The sequence below is a fragment of the Dermacentor silvarum genome, chromosome 4, assembly GCF_013339745.2.
Source record: "Dermacentor silvarum isolate Dsil-2018 chromosome 4, BIME_Dsil_1.4, whole genome shotgun sequence".
Taxonomy (NCBI): domain Eukaryota; kingdom Metazoa; phylum Arthropoda; class Arachnida; order Ixodida; family Ixodidae; genus Dermacentor; species Dermacentor silvarum.
In genome coordinates, this window is record NC_051157.2 from 116,550,459 (window position 1) to 116,573,702 (window position 23,244).

At 46.9% G+C, this 23,244-nt stretch overlaps 1 protein-coding gene across 1 annotated transcript in view; it reads right to left on the reverse strand.

The window, feature by feature from the left end:
• LOC119448858 (adenylate cyclase type 5-like) overlaps positions 1 to 23,244 on the reverse strand; it is a 741,406-nt gene that overhangs the window by 152,408 nt on the left and 565,754 nt on the right. The window contains exons 2-3 of the mRNA XM_049665963.1: positions 20,391 to 20,712; positions 18,126 to 18,669 (exon numbers count right to left, since the gene is read on the reverse strand). Of these exons, the coding sequence (XP_049521920.1) occupies positions 18,126 to 18,669; positions 20,391 to 20,712 (866 nt within the window). The remainder of the gene's footprint in view (positions 1 to 18,125; positions 18,670 to 20,390; positions 20,713 to 23,244) is intronic.

Below are 23,244 nucleotides of genomic sequence, written 5' to 3' on the forward strand. Positions count from 1 at the left end.
TTCAGTCAAACGGACATGTATTCTATCAATACTGGGTGGTTCCTGACCTCTATCAATATTGGCCAGTTTCTGTTCCCACGACCCCCTTTTAGCGTAACGACTGCTTTTCAAACACTCGCACTGGCTCTCCGTATCACTTGCGCATTAAAAAAAAGAGAAGATATGGTGCGATGGCGTTTTATGTCCCATGGTGACAATCTGGCTGTCAGCGACATACTATAGCGTGGGGATCCCCGAAATATTCTGACTCAGTTTGACATGGCTCTCATGCACCCAAAACTTTTTTGCATATTTGACCACAATCTCAATGTGAGCACCGTAGCCGGTGGTCAAGCGTAGAGCAAAATTACTTTTGAAGAAAGAGACGGGAACACGGATCAAAATAAATGGACGCCTAAAGTGCTCAAGCATCTGTAGCTGAAAAGCGTGCACACAGAATGAAGGAAGAGGTCAAGAAAGCTGACAACCATGCACTGGGTAAATGAAAGTGGAAATATACAACCAGGAGTCATCAAAAAGAATGTGAAACAGATAACTGTAAATTAAAGTGAATTAGGTAAATTAGAGTGAAGTAAAGTGAATTAAAGTTAGAATAAGTCAGAGTAAGGTGAATTAAGGTGCTGTAAAGTGAACGAAGGTGAATTAAAGTGGATTGAAGTGGATTAAGGTTGGTACAAATTTCATCAAGCTAGATTAAGGCAGAATAGGGTGGAATAAGGTAAAGTTATGAAGGAGACGTGACAATGTATGACGTCACGTATCACGGACGTAACCAGTTGATTGGAGAATTCATAATGCTTTCGCATTCAAATCACGCAAGGATACTTATGTGACTGTCATTTTTTTTGTGTGAAAGTAAGCGAATAGCGTATGCGGACCCATAAGCTACGCCACTAGCAATACTTCTGAAGTATACTGCTGATGTCGATGAACGGTGTTTGACGATGTGGGCACAACATATCGTCGACATGTTTTAGTAGACGGGCGCTTTAAGACAGAAAATAAAAAAAAGAACTTAAGCGCACACTATCTAGACCAATTGAGAGTTTTTCTTACTTATTCTCAAGGATTCCTTTCCACCACTGTTAGATAGGGGCCCGCCACGTTTAGAGCGAGGCTGTATATGCCTTGACGAAATACGCCTGGTCCGACCACAGAAACCCTCTGGCGGAAATAAACCTACCGAAAAACTATAAAAAAATCCCGTCTCATTCACTTGGTATATACAAAAATTGGCATGGAAGGGTACCAATGTATGAGTAACATGACTAATAGGTCACGACATCAGTAACATCATATGCTCGTCAGTTATGTCACGATTAACGATAATAAAATCACGTGTGGCGCATACCCGCCTTGAATATGCGGGTATGAGCCAGGGACAAGAAAGAAGAAAGAAAGAAGGAAAAGGAGCAAGAAAAAAATTAAGCCAGTTCGCTTGTGCCATCTGATTAAAGAACGGAGCTCTGCAAACGTCGGTGTATAGCGTAGTGTGTATTACGCTCGCCTTCGGACCGTGAGTACCCGGGTCCAAATCCTGCCTCGCCAAGACAGTTTATTGACCCTTTTCGCGGAGCAGTTTGCTCTAGAGGAACGAGATGGCGCTTTCGGCCGCGCGCCATACGTTGCCTCAGGCGAATGCCCACGAATACGAAACCATTACTGCTTCTACCCTGCTACTGTGCGATCAGCTGTCGAAAATGCAATTGGGTGTGCGGTAATGCACTGTGCCCAATTCATACTGCAAAATGTGTAACTGATAAAGGGAAGACGTGTGCGGTAGTTCGACTGCAAAAATAGTGATTCATATATTAATTAATGGAATAAACCTGTGTCGGCCGCTGCTACATAAGGACTGCCTATGTTGCCGCCCTTCGCGTTGCACGGCTTTCCTCAAGGATAATATATATATATATATATATATATATATATATATATATAATTCATCCACCTGCGCTGTATAGCTAACCTCCAAAGAAAGGACTTGAACTCCTGGAACGTCGGCACTTGGTAGTGAGTACTGCTCGTCACTAAAGGAAGTAGTGTCACTTACTGGCATAGTAAGTTTCCCGCACGTTATCTACACACATCCACCCTTACTCGCACGAAAACTTACGCCCACCCTATCGCCAACGTGTGAGTGAATAGGCGCACAATTCAATCAATGTGCCGAAGCATGAGTGACGGCTACTACACCGACAAGACACGAATGTTCGAAGCTGAATGTTTCGTGACGGTCCACAGAGTAAGCGAGGGACTAGCGATAATACGTCTTTGCTACGAGCTACCGCAAAGTACGGAACATTTAAATTCCAAGCTTTGTGCGCAGCAAGAACAAATTTATCGCCGCAGAGCACACCCGCGAGTGATTACGCTGAAAATAAACAATCAGATCGTGGCCGCACCGAAGAACTTTACTGAGTCAGAAATATGACAAGCCGCTGGTTCAAAATGTTTGCCAAATAAAGAACGCAGAGCACACTGATCCCGATTTAATTCATAAGCGGCAAGTTTGGACAGCTTGGAATACATTTCTAGCGCCGCTTTTAGTAGAAGCACGCTGCTCACGCCGTTTGGACAAGGCGTAATGAGCTCCTAAAGCACTTACATGTCCTATAAGGCTGTGGCCAAAGCTTCGTGTCGTGCACGCAGTCACCGTCTACGATACACGTCGAAACAGAGGTTTGCTGCGCCGCGCCGGCGTCACGCTGCTTGCATTGTAAACGCGGAGGACAACGGAGGCGGCTGAGGCAAGCAATGGGCACGTCACCACGTGATCAAACATGGCAGCGCCCACGGGAGCGCCGCGAAATGGGTCAATATTGTTTCTTTTTCTCTCTCTCATTCTTTCTTTCATTCTCTCTTCCTATATCTTTCTCTCTCTCTTTCTTTCTTTCGTTCTATCTTTCTCTCTATGTCATTCTGTCTCTCTCTTTCTTTCCCTCTCTCTTGCTCTCATTTTCTCGCCCATACCAACTTGTGTTACAATCGTCGTTACAATACATGTTCTGAAAGCGTGGGTGTATAGCGCAGTGGTTATGACGTTCGCCTTCGGGCCGTGGGTACCCGGGCTCGATTCCCGCATCGCCAAGAAGGATCATTTTGTTTTAACGCGGCAGCGTCAAGGGCCCCGTGTCGCAGAAAATCCGGCGTCAGCGTCGGCGTAAGCATCGGCGTCTGGTGGAATTAATCATGCCGAACCACATCTCGAACCATCCCGACCGGGCGGGCCCTTCGCGTGACGCAATGCGTTAGTGAACGAAAATTGAGTTTCTCAAAATAAAGTCCGTCAGGAAAATCGTAAAGTACGACTTAACCACAACCTACAGACGTGATAGCGTCGGATTGTAATTTGAATATACGAGAAAAAAGCCTGATAAGCAGTCAGGAATCTTTGAATGCTATCGCATTCCACTCTTAAAGGCGAAGCTTAAGCCTCCTCCAATTCTGAGGGTGTTTCGCTGTACTTTGGTTCTAGGCAACATTGAGGGGAATGTTGAAAACCGAGTCTTTCTAAATTTTAATCGGGCCCCATGTCGCAGAAAATACGGTGTCGGCATCAACGGCGTCTAATATAACGCCATCACGTTCCACTCTTAAAGACGAAGCTTAAGTGTACTCTTAAGCGTGTAAGTTTTACAGCAAATCTGTATACCTCTCGTTGGTCGGAAAATTTCGTGGCGTTAACACAAAACTCGAGTTGAACAATTCAAGGCAAACGGCACATCTTTCCTTGCAATCAGGCATACAGCATATATATATCTATATACTTACTGACGTTACCACGCTTTCATATATAAAAGGGAGACCCACCCATCTAGCAACTCATTCAGTTCATTTGCCATGGGTAGACCACGGATATTAAAGACACCAGAAGAACAGCGTGAATACAATGCTCGACCATGTGTGGTGTTTGATACAGCTTCGCTGGACATTCACGTTCGCAGGGCGGGATGGCGGCCAACTTTTTTTCATTTATTTCTTTATTTCTCTCGCTCTCTGTCTGTCTCTCTTTGTTTCTCTCTCTGCACCTCCTCTCCTCCTATGCTCTGCTTTCACGCTCTCCCAGCTCGGCGATGCTGCGCACGACAACGAGACCAACATAGCCAGGCTTTAACAGGTCTGCTGTAAAAAAGAAAAAAAAAATATCACGTGCGGCTCATACCCGCGCTGTATGTGTGGGTATAAGCCGTCGAGATCAGGAGCGGGAGAGATCTCGTCGGCGTCGCGCCAACGCCTCGGCAGGAGATCGGGCCCGCGATGCGAGCGGAAGCGGCAATGTCGGGCCGATCCGGTGGCTCGTGCGGCCGAGCTAGACAAAGACGTAACCACTAATTGAGAAAGACTTTAACGAACCGTCGGGATTAACCCAGCGATAAACACCGGCGCCGCACATATCAGCTCAGCTGGTGCACCATCTGTATGGGGTACATGGGCGGTGTAATTTTAAATGCGAAGCATTTCTTGCCGGCGGCTCTGTCCGTCCCTTCGCGTGCCACACCCCCACGATGCATGCGAGTCTTCTCCTCCTCTCTCTCCTCTCCTACGCTCCCCCCCCTTCTCTCCTCTAGGAATCCGGAGCGGCGCGCACAACAGATGGTGCGACAGCTGCATACTCCGCTGGGGGCGCCACGGTAGTTCCGCGGTATGAAAATGACAGAGCGCGCGCGCCTCATTCTCTCTTCTGTGCAGCGCCGCGATGAGCGCTCGGGCCGCTGCCGCGAAACCATCTCCCGCCCAAGCTAACCATCTCCCCGCTGCTTCGCATCCATACATGGTTCCCTTTAGCGGGAGATGGAGTAATTTTTATTTACAGTTATGATTATATTTTGTCAATTTTTGTTCTTCAAGTGTTCAATACGATCACTCTCCATATCATGACTGGCTTCCATTTATAATGGTTAAATAGCCACAGCTGAAAAGCCCATTGAAAAAAATAAGAAATAAAACCCATAAAGTTTGGACAAAAATCACATCGAATGCATCCAGGAATATAACATTAAACAATGACAAAAAGCTTATGTTCCAGCAAAGGCTTTTCGGTAGTTACTTCTAAACGAAATAAAGACATAGGACGCTACTGATAAATATCACTCTATTATGTCCATCTGGTCAAAACAAAGGAACTATTCTGGTCAAAACAAAGAAAACTGGCTTTTCGCCTGCTATACAAGTTCGCACCCTCCCATTTTCCCTAGTGGATAATTTTCTTTATTAGCGCTATATCTTCTCTTCTTTTTTCTTGTTTTTATAAAGTGATTGAGACTGGTGCTTCGAAGCCAACGGTCTGCTCGCCCTGAAGGGTAAAGATCGTGATCAGGCTCACAAAATCGGATGTGAAATAACGAAGCTGACTCGATATATCCCGCATTTGCAGTTTCTGTTCGTAATGCCAACTTCTCGACTTTAAATATTCCAACCGACAAGTTTGTACGCATAAAGTAGAATTATGCGCTGCGTCCACTACTGTCCTCCAAGCTTCCTTCTACTGCGGACAAATGAAGCCAAGAAAAAGCTAGTAATTCATTCTAGTGCCAAGTCTCTAAAGAGGGTAATCTTAGCAGCGACTATTCCGCTCTCGGGGACATCGCGATTCTACCGCGTTTCTTTTAATTTTTTAAATTCCCGTTTCCGGTCATCCGCTGAACCACCGCTCGAGGGAACGTAGACGTGCGGTCTCCTTGAGATTCTTTCGTATGGTGACTGAATTTATATGTCTTTGCCTCAGAGTTAAGATTCCATCTTTTCTGCGCGTATGTAGCGGTTCTCCGGTTCAACGCTTCTGCAGAACTTGGTTATGTTTTATCGGCGAGCAAGTGCCCTTCTTTAACGTGTAATGAGAACTAAGTGCTCTCCCTAAAAAAAGAAAAAGAAAAAAAGAATAGCTGATAAGACAAATTATGGTATAGAACACTTCCAATTCTCGGGCAGTAGTCGGCCAGACTAGCAGAAAGAAAGGTGCTAATTTACATTCTTTTCACTTCGTCGTTTTTTAAAGCGAAGCATTCTTTGCTTCGTCCTCCGACTTTCACACTGTTGCTGCTGCTGCTGCTGCTGTTGCTGCCTGGCATACCGCATTCATACCGAGTGGACCAGAATGGGTCCACTCGTTTCGCAGTAGTGAACACCCCTGCCACTCTTCACTCGCAGTTACCATACCATAAAGGGAAAGGGAAAAGGGACAGGGATAGGGAAAAGGCAACGTGAGAAGGCAAGGAAACGCTACTGCTATATACACGACAGCGGTTGCGGGCACACGGGATAAACTTAAGTTCAAGGTACGGTACGGTACGCTTCTCCTATTTCTGAAAAATAAACACCGTGCAAATTTTTCAAGCGCACAACTTACGCAGAGCGTGCAGATGCAGAGGCGCATTAAAGCGCACCGTAAGGTCTAGGCGACGCGAATGAGAAAATTTGGGGACTTTAGGCGACACTACGGAAGCAGTCACACGTCAAATGACCACTTCTGTGCCCGCTGTGGATAGCTTTGTGGCTAGGGCATCGCTCGATGTCGCGGGTTTTATCCCGACCGCGGCAAACGCATTTCGAGTGTAGGCCCACCATCTGTACACGTGCTCCTTATAGGCCTTCCTGTTGAGCCAACTCTTGTTCCCCGCCTCCCTTGGTACACCAGAGCGTGATGTCGTCCAGACTGATCCAATAGCGTCGCATGGGGTCTTGGCTCAATTTAGTGGACATTTTCATTCCCAGATTAAAAAGAATCGGTGAGAGGATCACACACAGGGGGGTGCCCCTCCCTGTACAGGAAAAAGTCTAAGACCATACCCAGTGATACGTGTACACAGTGGGCCAAGAATGAGCTGCCCGAATGTAAGAAACCTAAGAAATTCAAGGAAACCACGGAGTATAATGCGATTTTTTACTAAGAGACCTGTGCGCTTTAGATTAACCTGATCTTAGGTTAATCTTAACAACGATAGCATTGCATGGGCAGATTTTACGCTTGATTGACACTAAACCAGCTTAGACGAATAATGCATATTCCCGCAATACTCTACTGTTAATTTCGCCATAATACGGTCATTCTTAGAAGAGACAATGAACGAATTCCTGACCATTTCGCGCCTATAGCCCTAACGCTGGCACGTCAGAGTGACGTCACTGATTTAAAAACAAAATGTTTCGTATTTCTGCCTCGTTGGCGCAGTTAAAGTCCCCCATGCTTGCCGTGTCCTTTTTTTTTCTTGTTTTCGTTGAGTTTCCATCCTGTATGAGATTACCACAGAAAAGCTGGTAATTTACCTTCCGTTGCCGATGCTGAACAAACGCGCCAATTACTCACGCGTGTATCAATTTTTGTAGGGTAGCTTGCTCGGAAAAAAACGTTCTTCCATATTGGTGACTAAAACAACAAGCTGTATTTAGTGCGCACGAACAACAATAAGGGCATATTTTTTTAGAGCAGTGTAACAGGCCATACTTCATTCTTCCGGAGTTTGCCTAAACACGGCTGTTAATTACAAGGGCTCTGAGAAAAGGCTGAGCACGTGCCATCCATTACTCATTGCTTGCGTTGTTTGGAGGCGCCAGGAAAGGCTTCTTTTAAAGTTGTATAGCCGGAACCAATCAGGAGAGAACTATAGTTGTGGGGCGTGTTACTGCAGCATAGCCGTTAACGAGTAGCACGGGCATCCACGAGCATTGTCTCGTCGCTAATTAGATGACGACCGCTCCAGTTTCAAGAACAGCGCATGAATATTCATAAGGGACACATAGAATTTGCAGATAACTAAACTGAGGCAGCTGCCCTTTCGGTAGGAAAGGATCCAAAAACCACATTTAACTTTGTTCCCAGGTGTCCGTGAAATACGGATTCATTGCACTGTGATTATAGCCACAGCACTTCGATTAACCCGTTTTCCGTAAATACGGAAGCGAACAACCGCCGCGCGACTCAAAGACCACAGGCCCTAATGATTTCTGCATTTGAAACAGGAACATACTGCAGTGAACGAAATCGACACATTACTTTGTTTCTGTTTGCGGCACTGGCAGAGTAGCGAAAACTAAGGGCGGTGTGTGTGTTTGTGTGTGTGTGGTGTGTGTGTGTGGAGGGGGGGGGTAGTGGACGGAATTAGGTCACTAACAAATTAGGCAGGCCTAACAAGCAAATGAGCGTTACTCGTTTACGACCAAGTTGCAGTAACACGTCCCACAACTAGTTCTCTCCTGATTGGTTCCGGCTATACAGCTTTAAAATAAGCATTTCCTGGCGCCTCCAAACAACGCAAGCAATGATTAACGGACGGCACGTGCTGATACTTTTCTCAGAGCCCTTGTAATTAGCTGCCGTGGTTAGGCGAGCTGCGGAAGAATGAAGTACGCCCCGTTACACTTGTCTAAAAAAATATGCCCTTATTGTGGTTTCTGCTCACCTAATACCGCTTGATGTTTTAGTTACTAATATAGAAGAACGTTTTTTTTTCAAGCGCGCTCCACTAGAAGAATTGATACACGCGCGAGTACTAATGGGCGCGTTCGTTCAGCATCGGCAACGGAAGTAATTATCTACTTTTCTGTGGTAGTCTCATAAAGGGTGGGAACTCAAACCAAAGACAGCAGACGCGCGTTGTTATCCCCATCACACCACACACACTCGAGAGGATGCCGTACTGATCAACCAGGCACAAACACTTACGCTACCCAAAGATGCTTGCTATCTGACCACCATATTGAACATACGTGCCAAAGCGGCGTCTCAAGTAGGCGACTAATATCCCAACGCACTCCCTACTTACTGGGAATACCCCAGAGCACTCTCTTTTCAACACTTTTTAATTCGTTCGCACATATCACCCCACATTCGCTACACCTGGGAGAACTGGATCGCTGCACAGCAGGAGAAACCTGTGCTGTGCCTATGCATAAACAATGGCCGAGGTTGCATGTTGCATGCCATGAATATAAGCTGAATTGCACGCATCGCATTCAGAGGCCGAATTCACAGACTTTCTTTGGTAATTGATCTTTGCGATCAGAAATCTTCCTTCGCTGACGAACGATTCTAGCGCAAGAACGTTTTGTGAATAGGGGCCCAGCTTTATAGCATTCAATCAAGCCCTTCACGAATGCTTCGCTTCCCATACATTCCGACATGTGTGTTGATTCTGCAATTTTTCTATCTACAATATATTGCGACAGTTCCTGTCAAGGGTGATCGATGACATTCTAAGATCCTGCGCGACGCAACATAAACTGACTACGGCCTACCATCCACAGACGAATGGCTTGAAAGAACGCCTGAACCGCACACTTACCGACATGTTGGCCATGAATGTGTCTGACGACCACCACGACTGGGACGCTGCACTACCCTTTGTGACGTTCGTGTACAACACTTCCAGGTATGAGACCGCTGGTTATTCGCCGTTTTTCATCTTATACGTTCCAAACCCTACATTGCCCATGGACACCCTGGTGCCTTCTTCTGGGTGCCCACCCACTGAATATGCTCGAGAGACTATTGCACGTGCCGACCATGCACGTCAAGTTGCTCGCACTCGATTTTCTGAGTCCCAAATCCACCAGCAGTCTCCCTACAACAGCCACCACAGGACCATACACTTTGTCCCTGGATCGCTCGTTCTCCTGTGGTCCCCAGCACGAGGCGCTGGCTTATCCGAAAAACTGCTCTTCCAGTACACCGGTCCATATCGCGTGTGCCGCCAAGTGTTGTTGTTGTTGCCTCATAACATGGCTCGTACCCACAAGGGGGATTGGCCACACACAACAACAAACAAAAGGGGTAAAGGCCAAGTGACTGATGTCCCTTATGAAATCGCTCCACTGCTGCCTTCGTCATCCTCTGCTCATCCCCGCAAGGACATTGTACAGGTTGTCCGTCTCAAGCCCTATCGTGCCCAGGACACCCCTTAATACTTTGTGTGCTAGTTTTATTTTTTCATGTTGCCTTAGTTCACCTGGACCGAGTCGGTGCTTTCGCCGCCGGAGGGTAGTGTTATGAGCCAGTTTTCCGGCGGACAAAGAAGATGCTGAAGCGTAGAGCCGACGAGACGAGGAAGAAGTGAAAATGTGGTTCGCCATCTTTGTTGTTGCTGTCCAACTGTTAGTCTTCTTGTACATAGTGTAAATAAACCGCCTTTTCTGTAAATGCCCCCGTAACAATATGTAAACGAATGCAAAAGTAAAACGCAAACACATTACTCATACACACGAACAAGAACACGGACGACCTATACAAACATGCCGCACACATCATGTGCGGAAGACACAGTGATGACGCTTCCAGTGGTTCTTCGAGATCCATTGCGTGCGTTCTGTTCCCTGCTTTTACTGAACGTTGCGTGTGGCACCCACAATGTCTCGAAATGAATGGTAAATATTTATTGCAGTGACACAGCACTGCACAGACCATCTTGCTTGTGACGCAGTTGTGAACAAGGAAGGAAAATGCGTCCGTACTCCCAGAATCGTATCTACGCTAGGGCCGTTGGCAAACGCAGGCGACAGCGAATCGTTATGTACGGAATATTATTAACGAAGGCTCGCGGATCATTGGAAAACAGCCCTTACGCATAAAAAGATTTGAGAATTCCACCCCAGAAGTGTACAAACCAATAAAAAGGAAAAACGCAATAAAGTGAAAAGAATGCCAACATCTTTCTTTCTTCTTGTGTGTCCGACTGCTGCACGGGAATGGAAGTATTTCATACCATAATCTGTCTTATCAAAACTTTTCTTTTAGAGAGAGAACTTAGTTCTGATTACATGTTAAAGAACGGCGCGTGCTCGGGAATAAAACCTAACCAAGTTCTGAAGAAGCGTTGAACCGGAGAACCGTACCCTACGCGAAGAAAAGAAGGAATCCTAACTCTGAGACACGGAGATAAATTCAGTGAACATATGAAAGTACCCAAGGAGACCGCATGTCTACGTTCCCTCGAGCGGTAGTTCAGCGGAGACCGGAAACGGGAATTAAAAAAAAAGGAAGACGGTAGAATCAGGATGTCCCCGAAAGCGGAAGAGTCGCTGCTAACATTACCCTCTTTAGAGACCTGGCACTAGAATGAATTATTAGCTTTCTCTTCATTCTGTTTGCCCGCAGTAGCAGGAGACTTGGAAGACATAGTGGACGAGCAGAGAACTCTAATCTCTCTGGACAAACTTGACGGCTGGAAAATATAAAGTTGAGTAGTCGGCCTACAAACAGGAACTGCAAATGCGGAAGGTATCGAATGCGCTTCGTTATTTAACCTCCAATTTTCTAAGCCTGATCACGCTCTATAACCTCCAGGGTGAGCAGACCGTTGGATTTGAAGCACCAGTCAAAATCATTTTATTTAAAAAAAAAAGAGAAGATAAGACGCAAACAATACAAAAAAGCACACTGGGGAAAATGCGAGCACGCGGACTTGTATAGTAAGCGAAAAAGCAGTTTTGCCTGTTTTGACCAGACTTAATAATTTCTTTTTTTTCGAAGGACATAAAAGAACAATCTGAATCAGTAGCGTCCTGTGTTTTTACTTCGTTTAGAAGTAACTACCAAAAAGCTTTTGCTGGAACACAGATCTTCTTGTCATTGTTTAGGGTTAACTTCCTTGCTGGATTCGATTGCTTCTCGTCTGAAGTTTCGGGGTCTTATTCCTTATTTTCTTCAATGGGCTTTCCACCCGTGGTTATTTTAGCCCTTATAAAATGAAGCCAGTCCTTACATGGAAACTGATTGCACGGAACACAAATGAACAAAAATTGACAAAATGTAATCATAACTGTAAAAAGTGACACGCCCCTATCTAACAGTGGTGGAATGGAATCCTTGAGAATAACTCTGAAAAACTCTCAACTGGTCTAGATAGTATTCACTTACGTTTTTTTCTTGTTTTTTCTTTCTTAACGCTCGCAAACAAAAGTTATAAGCCACGTCTTGGTATGCGTTCTGCTCCAAGAAACGCTTAAATGTGGCGGCAAACTGACATCGTGTATCTGGAAACGAAAAAAAACTCATAAGCATCCGTCGCAAAATGGCAAATCCAGGAGAAAGCTCAAATGCAGCCTCGCCTTCAGCCCCAAGCACAGCTTCGGTTGGTATCTTCTGGGGTTGCTTTAAGGCGAAGCTTTCCATATATACTTTTGGTTTTCAAGTGTATCTTTATTTACCAACTCGAATAAACGTAACCCTTCATCTGACGTATTTCGTTTTTTTACATCCCTTTTGTTATGGAAGGAACATAAAGGGCTTGATAGAAGTGAATTAGACGCACACCATCAGAGGAAGGTAAAAAAGAGATAACAGGACAGGGCGTCACTGGCAATGCGTTCGTGAAACTTCTTGTAGGTAGGTCTTCGCTAGCCTTTTTTAACCCGTTGCCTACCGGCACGTTTTCAGCCAAGCTCAGGGCATGGAGTCTGATGGAGGAACTGTTATTGTGTCCCACGTGTTAGTGCGTCCTGTTGTTGAGTTCACCGCCACCTGGGTTGATTGTGTCTAATGGTTCCAGGGCACGTTCGTCGCTCAAGCACGCTGCATGCATCTCTCTTGTCCAGTTGTGACGTTTCGGTTTGCCAGTTCACCACAGCATCGTTCAGATCAACTCTCATATAGTGTCCGTCGGAACCGCATGATCTTCAAGGGAATGGTGGCAGGAGTGTCTAGTCTCCGCGGAGTAAACGAGAGGAGAAGAAAGCGCAGCTGTGCAGCCATCGTCGTGTCGTCAATCTGTCGTCATTCCGTTGTCATTATGCTATCTTGCAATGGTCATGCTGCCGTCGTTGTCGCGCAGTCATCACCTCTGAAGTCATCATTACACCGCCGTCACACTGTCAACGTAGACGTCACACTATCGTCAACGTTGTCGTCCTAACGCTGTCATATGCCCTCTACAAAAAACATGTCGACGATAAGTTGTGTCGACATCATCGAACACCGTTCATCAACGTGAGCAGTATACTTCAGAAGTATCCCTAGTGGGTCCATTTGATTTCTTCCCTCCGCCATGGCTGCGCTGGCGTTCCAGCGTAGCTATGGGTCCGCATAGGCTAATCACTTACTTTCGCAAAAATGACAGTTACTTAAGTATCCTTAGGTCATTTGAATGCGAAAGCATTGTGACTTGTTTAATTAACTGGTTACGTCCACGATACCTGACGTACTACATTGTCCCGTGTCCTTCACAACTGCACCCTAATCCACCGTAATCTACCTTGCTCTAATTTGCACCGACCTTAGTGCACCTTAACCCACTTCAATTAACCGTAATTCACTTTAATCTACTTTATCCACCTTAATCCAGCTTGCTCAAATTTGTTCCAAACTTAATCCACTTTATTATACCTTCTTTCATTTTCATCATCATCATCATATGGCGCTGATGATGATCATCATCAGTGTCGAACTCATCATCAGCGCGTCATCATCAGCACCTTCCATGTTCTGACACGTAAAGGCTGAGTAAAAAATTGGAGGACGCTTAAGCTTCGCCTTTAAGAGAGGAACACGATAGCGTTATCGTGCTTGATCCGTTCGCTTACCATTTTTCTTCATGAGTAGGCTTCACTGCATCACACAACGTGGGAAAGCCAGCTTACAAAGACCAAGTTTACACTGATCCCCTTAAAGTCGGTTTCAATTTTAAACACAAATGAATTTCTGGGAAGACATTTTTACAGGAGCAATTTAAGCCGTCTTATATGAAAACGTGAAGGCGCTAGGGCCTTTTATTATTACTTTATTAATTTGTTGCTGATCCCCGAGGCGCGCGCGTGTCCAAAATTTAGATAGGCTCGGTTTCCCGCATTCCCCTCAGTGTTCCCTAGAACCAAAGTACAGCCAAACACCACCAGAATTGGAGGACGCCTAAGCTTCGCATTAAAGAGTAGAACGCGATAGCATTCTAAGATCCCTGGCTCCTTTTCAGGCTTTTTTTCTCGTATATTCGTATTACAATCCGACGCTATCACGTCTGCAAGTTGTGGTAAAGTCGTACTTTAGAATTTTTCTGACGAATTTTACTTTGAGAAATTCAATTTTTGTTCACTAACGCCTTGCGCCACGCGGAGGGCCTGTGTGGTAGGGGTGGTTCGGGATGATGTGGTTCGGCGTGGTTATTTCCGCCAAGTGCCTATGCTTATGCCAACACCGACGCCGACGCCGGATTTTCTGCGACCGGGGGCCCTTAACGCTGTCGCATTAAAACATGGCGTTTTGACTTGGCCATGTCAAACTGAGTCAAAATATTTTAGGAATAAACCCTCTATACCATGTCACTCATACCCAGATTTTACTTTACCTTAATTCACCTTACTCCACCTTAAGTCACCTTACTCTAACTTGTTCTAACTTTAACTTTACTTCACTCTAATTAAACCTAATTTACTTTAATTCACCGTTATTTGGTTCTCTCACTTTCTTTTGGGATGACACCTGGTTGTCAATTTACACCTTCAACTACCCTGTACATGGTTGCCAGCTTTCTTGACCTCTTCCTCCATTCTGTGCCCACGCTTCCAGGTACATATACTTGTGCACTTTAGCCGCCCATTTATTTTGGCGCATGTTCCCGAGTTTTTCTTCAAAAGTAATTTTGCTTTGCGCTTCTCTGCGTTTGACTACAGCTGCGGCGCTCACATTGAGATGGCGGTGAAATATGCAAACAAAAGCGCAGTTTCGCCGGAAAGGCGAAGCATCAATTGCGATAGCAAATTAGTAGAGAGCTATACACGGAGTAAGGATACGATGACCGCAGACAACCACTCTAAAACGCTGGCGTGAGCAAGCGTCGACGATTTTATCGTCCTTGGACTTTATACGGAACCTCACGGCGACGGCGACGCCGGCGGTAGAAATCCGTTTGGAGTGTCCATGTAATTGGTATCGCAAAATAACGCTCATGTACCAAGCTTTAAGTGCATGAGAGCCATGTCAAGCTGAGTCAAAATATTTCTTGAATAACCCCTCTATAGCATGTCGCTCATCGCCAGATTGTCGCCATGTGACGTAAAACGGCATCGCACCATCTTTTCATCTCTTTTTCTTTTCTTTATTTAATAATGCGCAAGTAACACGGAGCCAGCGCGAGTGTTCGAAAAGCAGTCGTTACGCCTAAAAGGGGATCGTAAGAACAGGAACTGGCCAATATTGACAGAGGTCAGGAGCAGCCAATATTGATAGAAGACATGTCCATTTTCGAGTATGTAATCTGGCTGGACAATTCGACAAACATAAGAAGCGACCAGCACTGCGAATCGGACCCCAGTCTTTTTCATCCTCTGTCATTTTTTTTCTCCTTTTGTTGCACTATTGTACGTACCGATACACCGGCGCCAAATGTTCTCCGATGCACATATGAGAGCCAGAGTTCGACGCAACCTAAACGCGGCCAGAAATACTGGTGCGTCAGCACTGCTTGACAGCTGTGACGTCGCAGAGGGGACGCGACATAAATCGCGACGAAAGGTGGCAACGCAAGCACGGACACTTGCAGAACGTATCAGCAACGAGAACTAAATATCCGTGCACCTCGCGGGGAAGCTCGGGCTCAAATCATCGCTGTAGTCAGCCAAAGAAGACAAGCGGGGATTCGTGGAGTCGCCGGCGTGTGGTTCATTGATGAAATGATTAAGCGAGGGAAATCAGCAATCGACGGCGCCGCTTGTACACCTCTCAAGAGCGCGACAGGGATGATCTCGCTTCGAAAACTCCGGTTTCGGGGAGTTCTTTCATTTTTTTCAGATTTTTTCTTATTTTTAACATTGAGGACAACGGACAAGATTGTGAAGGGAAAGAAGAGAGAGAGAGAAAAAAAATGAATGAGAGAGCTCGACAGGGATGATCTCGGTTTGAAAACTGCTGCTTCAGGAATATCTTTCTCTTGTTCCGTTTTTTTTTTCTTTTCTTTTAGCATCGGGGACAACAGACAAGATCGTGAAGGGAAAGAGGAAAAAGGTATGCGGGAGCAAGAAAGTGCGACGCTATTGACACCGCGAAAAAAAAAACAAAGCCGACGACACGCGTATGCTGTTTCCCCGCGGGCAATTCATCGATTCTTCCTTGATGAAGCGCCGTTTTCGCCGAAGGCGTATGCTTATAAAGCCATGGCCTAGTGTCTGCAATCGCTAACTTCATTGGCGCGCACTAATTATTTTCGAAAGTTGAGCAGTCCAGGCGTGAGAAGGGTGAAGATTTTCGGCAGGGCTAGAGGGGAGAGGGACATGAGCACAGAGGGCCACTGGTGGTCATTCGGAGAGTGTGAAAGAGACCACGAAAAAAGCCTTGGCGGAGATTGAGGGGGGAGGAGGAGGGAAGCACTGGGAGAAATGGTAGCTCAAGACTAGTATGAGTGTGTACAAGCCGGTTAATGGGTTTGAAAGACGGCTGTGGGTGGGGAGTCCAATGGGGCGACGGTGGCGGGTGAGGCAGAAGGGAACGCTAAGTTTTATTTCCCAGGTTTTGCGAACAGTGAGCAAAATTTGATTAAAAAAAAAAGAAAGCCATGACAATTTAAGACTATAGATATAAGAAGAAAGAAAGAGAGACGAGAAAAGTTAAACTACGACTTTTAGGACGCGTAAGCGCTATATTCTTAACCACGTTTCACGCGCTTGTGAGCATTTTGGTGCCGGTCCTATACAGCAATGTTGCCCGCTTTATTAGGCACGCCGGGGCACGCTGATGCGATAGTGCGCGCAGCCATGGAGGTGTGCAAAGGGAGCGTGACGTTTCGCGAAGTAATTAGGGGCGTCTACTGTTTGTTTATTTCAGCGTTAATGCTAAAGCGTTTTCCTGAAGGAGTATCCACACGAAGCCCTTACATTTTACTAAACTTCGATTAGAGCTCTTTTTTTTTTGGTTCGCAGCTTTAGGCAGTGGTCTTTTCGTACTTCGCTGCTCAGTACAGCGTCAAAGAAGAAGAAGAATGAGCTTAAACCGCAAGGATGACAGAGTGGCATAATCTTTCTCTTTTTTTTTCTTTTTTCTAAACTTTTTTTGTGGTTGTGGCTTGTTTTTGATCCATTTTCTCCAAACCGCCTAACTCTTGGCTGATCTCCTACGGTGGGTATGTGCCATTTGTACAGCGGATCATCATCATCATCATCATCATAACAAGCAGGAGTGAGAGCCAGCGGTGAGGGATATAACAGGTGTAAATAAATTGCACGATTTGAGCGTTGTTGTTCGTTATAGTAGTAGATTCACACACACTCTGCGAACCTCTTCTAAGCAAGTCTATACCGGGTGTTTTTACGAAGACTTCAAGTAATATTTAAAAATAGCTCTTTCTGAGACGTGCCGTCCGTGGTGGTGACCACGGGGTGACGGGTGATACGTGGTAATTAGTCGCTACTTAACAAAAATTCCTTAATTAAGTTTAAAACATTTAATTTCAGCGAGCTCATCTTAATTGGGAAATTGAGACGAGCTCTCCATACAAGCCATGGTAACTTCTGGATCTTGAAAATTGCGATCACCCGTGGAACTATGGCCTGACGAATTTCGACCCTCAGAGCGCGCGAAACCGAAACCGGAGGCTGCAGCGAATCCAAAGCGAGCGGCAGCGCGCTGGCTGCCCGCTGTTTGGTGACGTAAGCAGAACGTCTCGTCGAGGCGCACGGCTTTGGGATCGCTGCAGCCTCCTCTCTAGAGATGTGCGAGGAGCAGTTCTTTCATCTAAAGGTGGGCAGTAGCACGAAATATTTTCTACGGTTTCTTGGTAACCAAAGGGATTGCAATCGGTGCTGTAAGTCATTCCAGCTATGCCGGCTCGACGGATGCCCTGTCTCATTGAACAAGGTATAGGGACCATCCATGGTCTCGCTCATCATAGCTAGAGATAGCCATATAAGCTTTACTGAGGCGGTTGAAGTCAACTGGGCTGAGCGATCGTATATATGAGCTTTGCTGAGGCGGCTGAAGTCAGATGGGTTGAGCGATCGCATGTAACACTGCGCTAAGAATTTCAGTGCGCCGGCGACCTTAGTGCACATAAACTGATGGATTTTCCTCCTTCTCCTGCCTCCTCCTCCTCATATTTTCTTCCCCTTTCCCCTTCCCCCAGGGTGGCCAACCGGACTCAGTCTGGTTAGCCTCCATAATTTTTCATACATCTTTTTCTCTCTACTCCGTCAATACTGACATGAAAGCTCACCTTGAGCGTTGAGGGCTATCCAGATGAGAGCCGCTCCCCAGTGGAGATAGTTGTTGGCGAAGAACCTCCAGCACGTGAGCAGGCTCAGGAACACATTGACCAACACCCACGGCAGGTAGCGCAGCAGGGCGCAATGGGTCATTTCCGGATCGTCGCCCCATCCAGCGGCGAAGAAGGCCACCAGGAGCGCGAGCTTGAGGAACACGTCAATCAGGTTGACGATGAGGAGCGCTCGCCGGCGCTGTCGGTGCGAGTAGCGCTGGTAGGCGAGCTCGAGCCGGTCGTCGCGGAAGCTGTTGGTCAGCCGCGGGAAGGTGAAGCCACCGAACCGGAAGCCCTTCTTGAAGTGCTGTTGCATGCCCACGCCGGTTCCGCCATCCGGGCGCCCACTTCCGCCCGCTCCCGGACCGGGTGGGCCCCCGTCGCATGGGGGCGCGGCGGTCCCGTCGGCGACGTTGTTGTTGTCGGCGCCGTCATCGAAAGATCCCGCGGCCGACCTAAAGCCGGCCGGCGTAGGTACGGCTACAGCGGTGCTGGTGCTGTCCTGAAAGGTTGAGCGAAATATGCAATGCAGGGAGCTATTTTCAATGGTAAATGCAGTCGAACCCGGATATATCGAACCACCCTATAACGAATTATTCTGTATAACGAAAGCAGTAATATTCTCTTAAATAGAAATTTTGTGTGATCCCCTTCAGATTAGATATATCCGGGTTAGACTTTATTATGAGTGTGTAGGTTGGGGAGGTAAGGTAGGTTTTCGAAGAATTCAGTTTGGCGGTGACGTTACGTTTGGCGGTCCGCTGATGTAATTAGAACGTTAGGAAGGACAGAGGCCAATAATCGGCGCGCAGTTTTTTTTTCTGGAAGTGAACGTCAGCAAATTAGCAAACTATAGCAAATTAGGAACGCTTCCTGGTAAATAAAAGTAATTGCCCCAAATTCTTCGTCTGTCACCTGAAACGCGTCTTTTCGACGTCGATGTGATCGTTGTCTCTCACGGATCCTCGCTAAAAGCAGGAACGCAGGCGCCACAGGGATCACAATCGCCATGATTTTGCTAGGAACGCCGATCTCGCCCGTGCACACAGCACGCACAGGCTCTGCACACGGCACACGGCGCCTTCGAGTCACACCGAAGCGCTTCGCACCACTTCGCTTCGTAGCAGACGCCAATTAAGTTTCCGCATGATTGACATGTGCATGACGTCATCATAATATGCGCGCGCGCGCCGAGACGATGGCGTCACCCAGGTGGCGACCAATTGCCGCTCGCAAAGCGAGGTCTTCGAAAACCGAAGCGTTACAGAATACGGCGCCAGGTCTCATAAGATGTCCTGTCGCCTTTAAACGAAGCTTCCTCTTAACTTTGTCTACTAAAGGCCACTCGTCAAGCAGTTTTGTGGCTTTTAGTACACGGCCCTCAACTTCTGCATACTTCGGATTTCGATGTTGGAATAAAGTGATTTTCGCGGTTCTTGGTTGAAGTATTGCTCTACGGGAGGCCACAGTGCAGCTTGCGATCAGCTGCCACAGTCCACAACAATTTAACACGTGCTAGCTTTTACCAAGTTTGCTTTTGCTCATCTACAATGCTCAGAAATCAGCAGAAATACTACTATTTTATTATTATTATTATTATTATTATTATTATTATTATTATTATTATTATTAGTAGTAGTAGTAGTAGTAGTAGTAGTAGTAGTAGTAGTAGTAGTAGTAGTAGTAGTAGTAGTAGTAGTAGTAGTAGTAGTAGTAAACACAACACACAGAAAAACAGGAGTAGCTTAGCAATTTTCTCCTAATTGACACCACGCTCACTAGCTTGAAGAGGAGAGATAAAAGAAGTAGAAGAGGCTGAATACAAAGTACAAGAAAAAGATCAGGAAGTCGCATTACAACGTTTCGCATGACACGCAGAGTACAAGCATTACAGATGAGAGTCTATTTCCAAGGTTGATAAGAATTCAAGTATAGTTTTCTGAGCCTCGTATCGAGTTGAAGCGTCACCTTTCGAAAACAAGAAATCCCTTAGGCGCAGCAGAACGACAAGCAGTCAAGCATTGATCAAATGGCGAGATCGGGTTTAAACCTCCAGTGTGTCACTGTGCCTTTTCAAAACATGGCTGTAACCTTCGTTATTCTTTGAATGTGCCTGCCCGGCCGCCTCTGCAAGATTCAGCCGTTCCGGGGTTAGCGCGAAGTGACAGAGAGAGAGAGAGAGAGAGAGAGGGGGGGGAGGCTGAAAGCGGCAATGCAACGCACGTGGAAGGAGCCGTTGGACTCTGAGCGCGCCGGCGAGACGGAGATGATGACCGAGTTGGCGTTCGGGTTTCCTGTGCGCCACAGCTTGGCGGTCTGTCCGTCGGGGAACTGCAGCAGCTCCTGGTCGGCCGGCTGCACGCTGGACGAGCCATTGCAGCCCACGATGGACATGGGCGCAAGGCGGCCGTCCCGGTTGCTCACCGACAGCGACACGGTGCCCAGCGGCTGCACGCCATGGCACGGACCGCCGCCGGGTGGCTGGGACGACCACGAGTCCTGGACGCGCCGGAGCGCCTTGAACCAAAGGTACTGCGAGCGGACCCTGCGAACGACGGAGAAGAAAGAACAGCGGCTTTAAATACGAAGACAGCTATTCAGTTTAACAGTTATTCAGTTGAACAAGCGACATTGACACACGTGCACTATAGTAACATTAAGATGATGAGAAACCGACTAGCGGAAGAGGGAGTATAAAGATAGGGTCAGTTGATTTTGCGTCAATGAGGTTAGAACAGTGCCAACTAAAACATATGCACAAAGAAAGAGAAACACGGGGACAAGCGCTAACTTTCAACTACTATCGCGTTTTGTTTATTGGCCGTACTTATATATACAGCGGAAAAATGTCGCCATTTCGCCCCAAAGGCGAAGCATCAATTGCGATAGCAAATTAGTAGAGAGCTATTCGGAGTAGGGATAGTAGCTTTGTCGCCTGTATAAACTTGGACACATTCGCTTACTAACTGAATTAACAAGCATGGTGTCAGCGCGCACAAGCAAACATGAATAGATCACACTCAATGACCGCAGACAACTACTGTCAAAACGCTGGCAGCAAGCGCAGCCGCCGCAGCGAGCGAAGGTTCGTGCGGTCTATCGCTTCAACGGAAACTGAGCGGCGAATGCACAGCGCATACAAAGGTCGGAGCCGTCTGGAGATCGCTGTTAAGAGACAGTGCGGGCGACCGCCACAGCCGGGCAAAGTACATGCGCAGTTGTTGGCAGAGTAGAAGCTACCCCCCCCCTCCCTCCCGCGCTGCCTTCCCGCTTTCCTCCTTTCGTGTGGGAGATTGAGTGGTCAGTTCTCCTTGCGCCCGGCTGCAAGATACGCATTTGGTGCCGCAGCACAGCGTCGCCCCGCCTCCCTCCCTCCCATAACCCCACGGCCTTTCGCGCGACGGAAGTCGCGTTTGCTTTCCGCCGTGCGTTCGCTCTCCGTGATAGCGCACGTCCCCCGCGCGCTTTCACTCGCGCATACGGTGCGCGGCGATGATTCTATTGCCCTTGGACTTTATACGGAACCTCACGGCGACGGCGACGATGACGGCGACGGCAGCAATTCGCTTGAAGTGTCGATATAATTGCTATCGCAATAAAAAGAAATTTCGAAAATAAGAGAGAAAGCAAAACCACGATATCATATAGGCACGCATGCCAACTGCTTTTTTTAATTGTTCTTCTGCTGACCATGTCACAGAATATATATATATATATATATATATATATATATATATATATATAAGTCTCTTTTTTGTGCACGTTTTAATTCACGCTGCTATATTCTCTGGAAGTGGCAGGTTATGAGCCACCGGCGCTTAAAATTCGTGTACCAGAATCAGCGCCATAATGCACAGCTTACCGAGCGCACGAAACCGATTTTCAGTAGCACATGCTGCGCTTTCGCGTCATCAAATTTACCGTTCATTTGAGGCCGGTGTTTCTAGCTTATGACGTGACTGGACACCGGTGTGCTAGAGAGCAGGAGCATGTGCGCTCCGCGCAGTCAGCTTGTCAATGGACAAATTTGGCGTGGTAGCATATGGCTAACGCAAGCGTCTACACAGGCGCGCATCTGTAGTCGTTTGAAATGTCGTGCCAGTTTCGTGGCCTCCTACTGGAAGGTGTCAGCATGTTTTGGCTCCAATCCAGCACTGGTTCCACAAAGTGGACGCACGTACACCATACGACCATAATATACTAAAGTCTGTTAAAGAAGAACTGCTTTGTTCACATCAGCGAGAGAGAGAGAGAGAAAATAAATCCAAGCCCATTCCACCCAGCGAAGCTGTAAACGTCATGGTAAGAAAACTTGTGGTAAAGATTTTATTGCATCACTCATGGTCACTTAGTAACGACGGTCCCAATGGCTTTGTGGTTGCTATGATATACACTGATCAGCATACTCGCAACTGCATACACATTATTTGATGACGCCAAATCTATGCGTCTACGCCGCTGGGTTGGGCCGGATCGGTGTGGCATCGCAAGCGAAATGTATCAAACACGAAACGCGTAAACCACTCCCTTTTCGGTCCCGACACACCAACACTGAAATTACCGACAATGACCAGAGGGTAGTGTCACCGCAAATAACCCACGGAAAGTGAGTAGCCACGAACCTTTCGACATCGCATTTCGACATCGAAGAGGCCTTTGTGTCTCTTCGCCCCATTCTCCGATTCGCGACACGCGTCCTACCGTCTGGCCTGCCGCTAACGGTCGGCTTCTCGGGCACGATCTTCGGTGGTGCACTGTTCGCTGCACTTTGATTAGTGCTTGTAGCCTCTGCCTTACGGAGGTATGAGCCATTGCACTTCTTGCTTGCTTACGGGGGTATGAGCCATTCATGATGACAGTTTTGGACCTGCTGTCCTGCATGTCGTATGCGTGATTCCAAAGAATGTACGCACTGTTCGCTCCACTTTGCTGAGAGCTTGTAGCATCTGCCTCACGGAGGTATGAGCCATTGCACTTCTTGCTTGCTTACGGGGGTATGAGCCATTCATGATGACAGTTTTGGACCTGCTGTCCTGCATGTCGTATGCGTGATTCCAAAGAATGTACGCACTGTTCG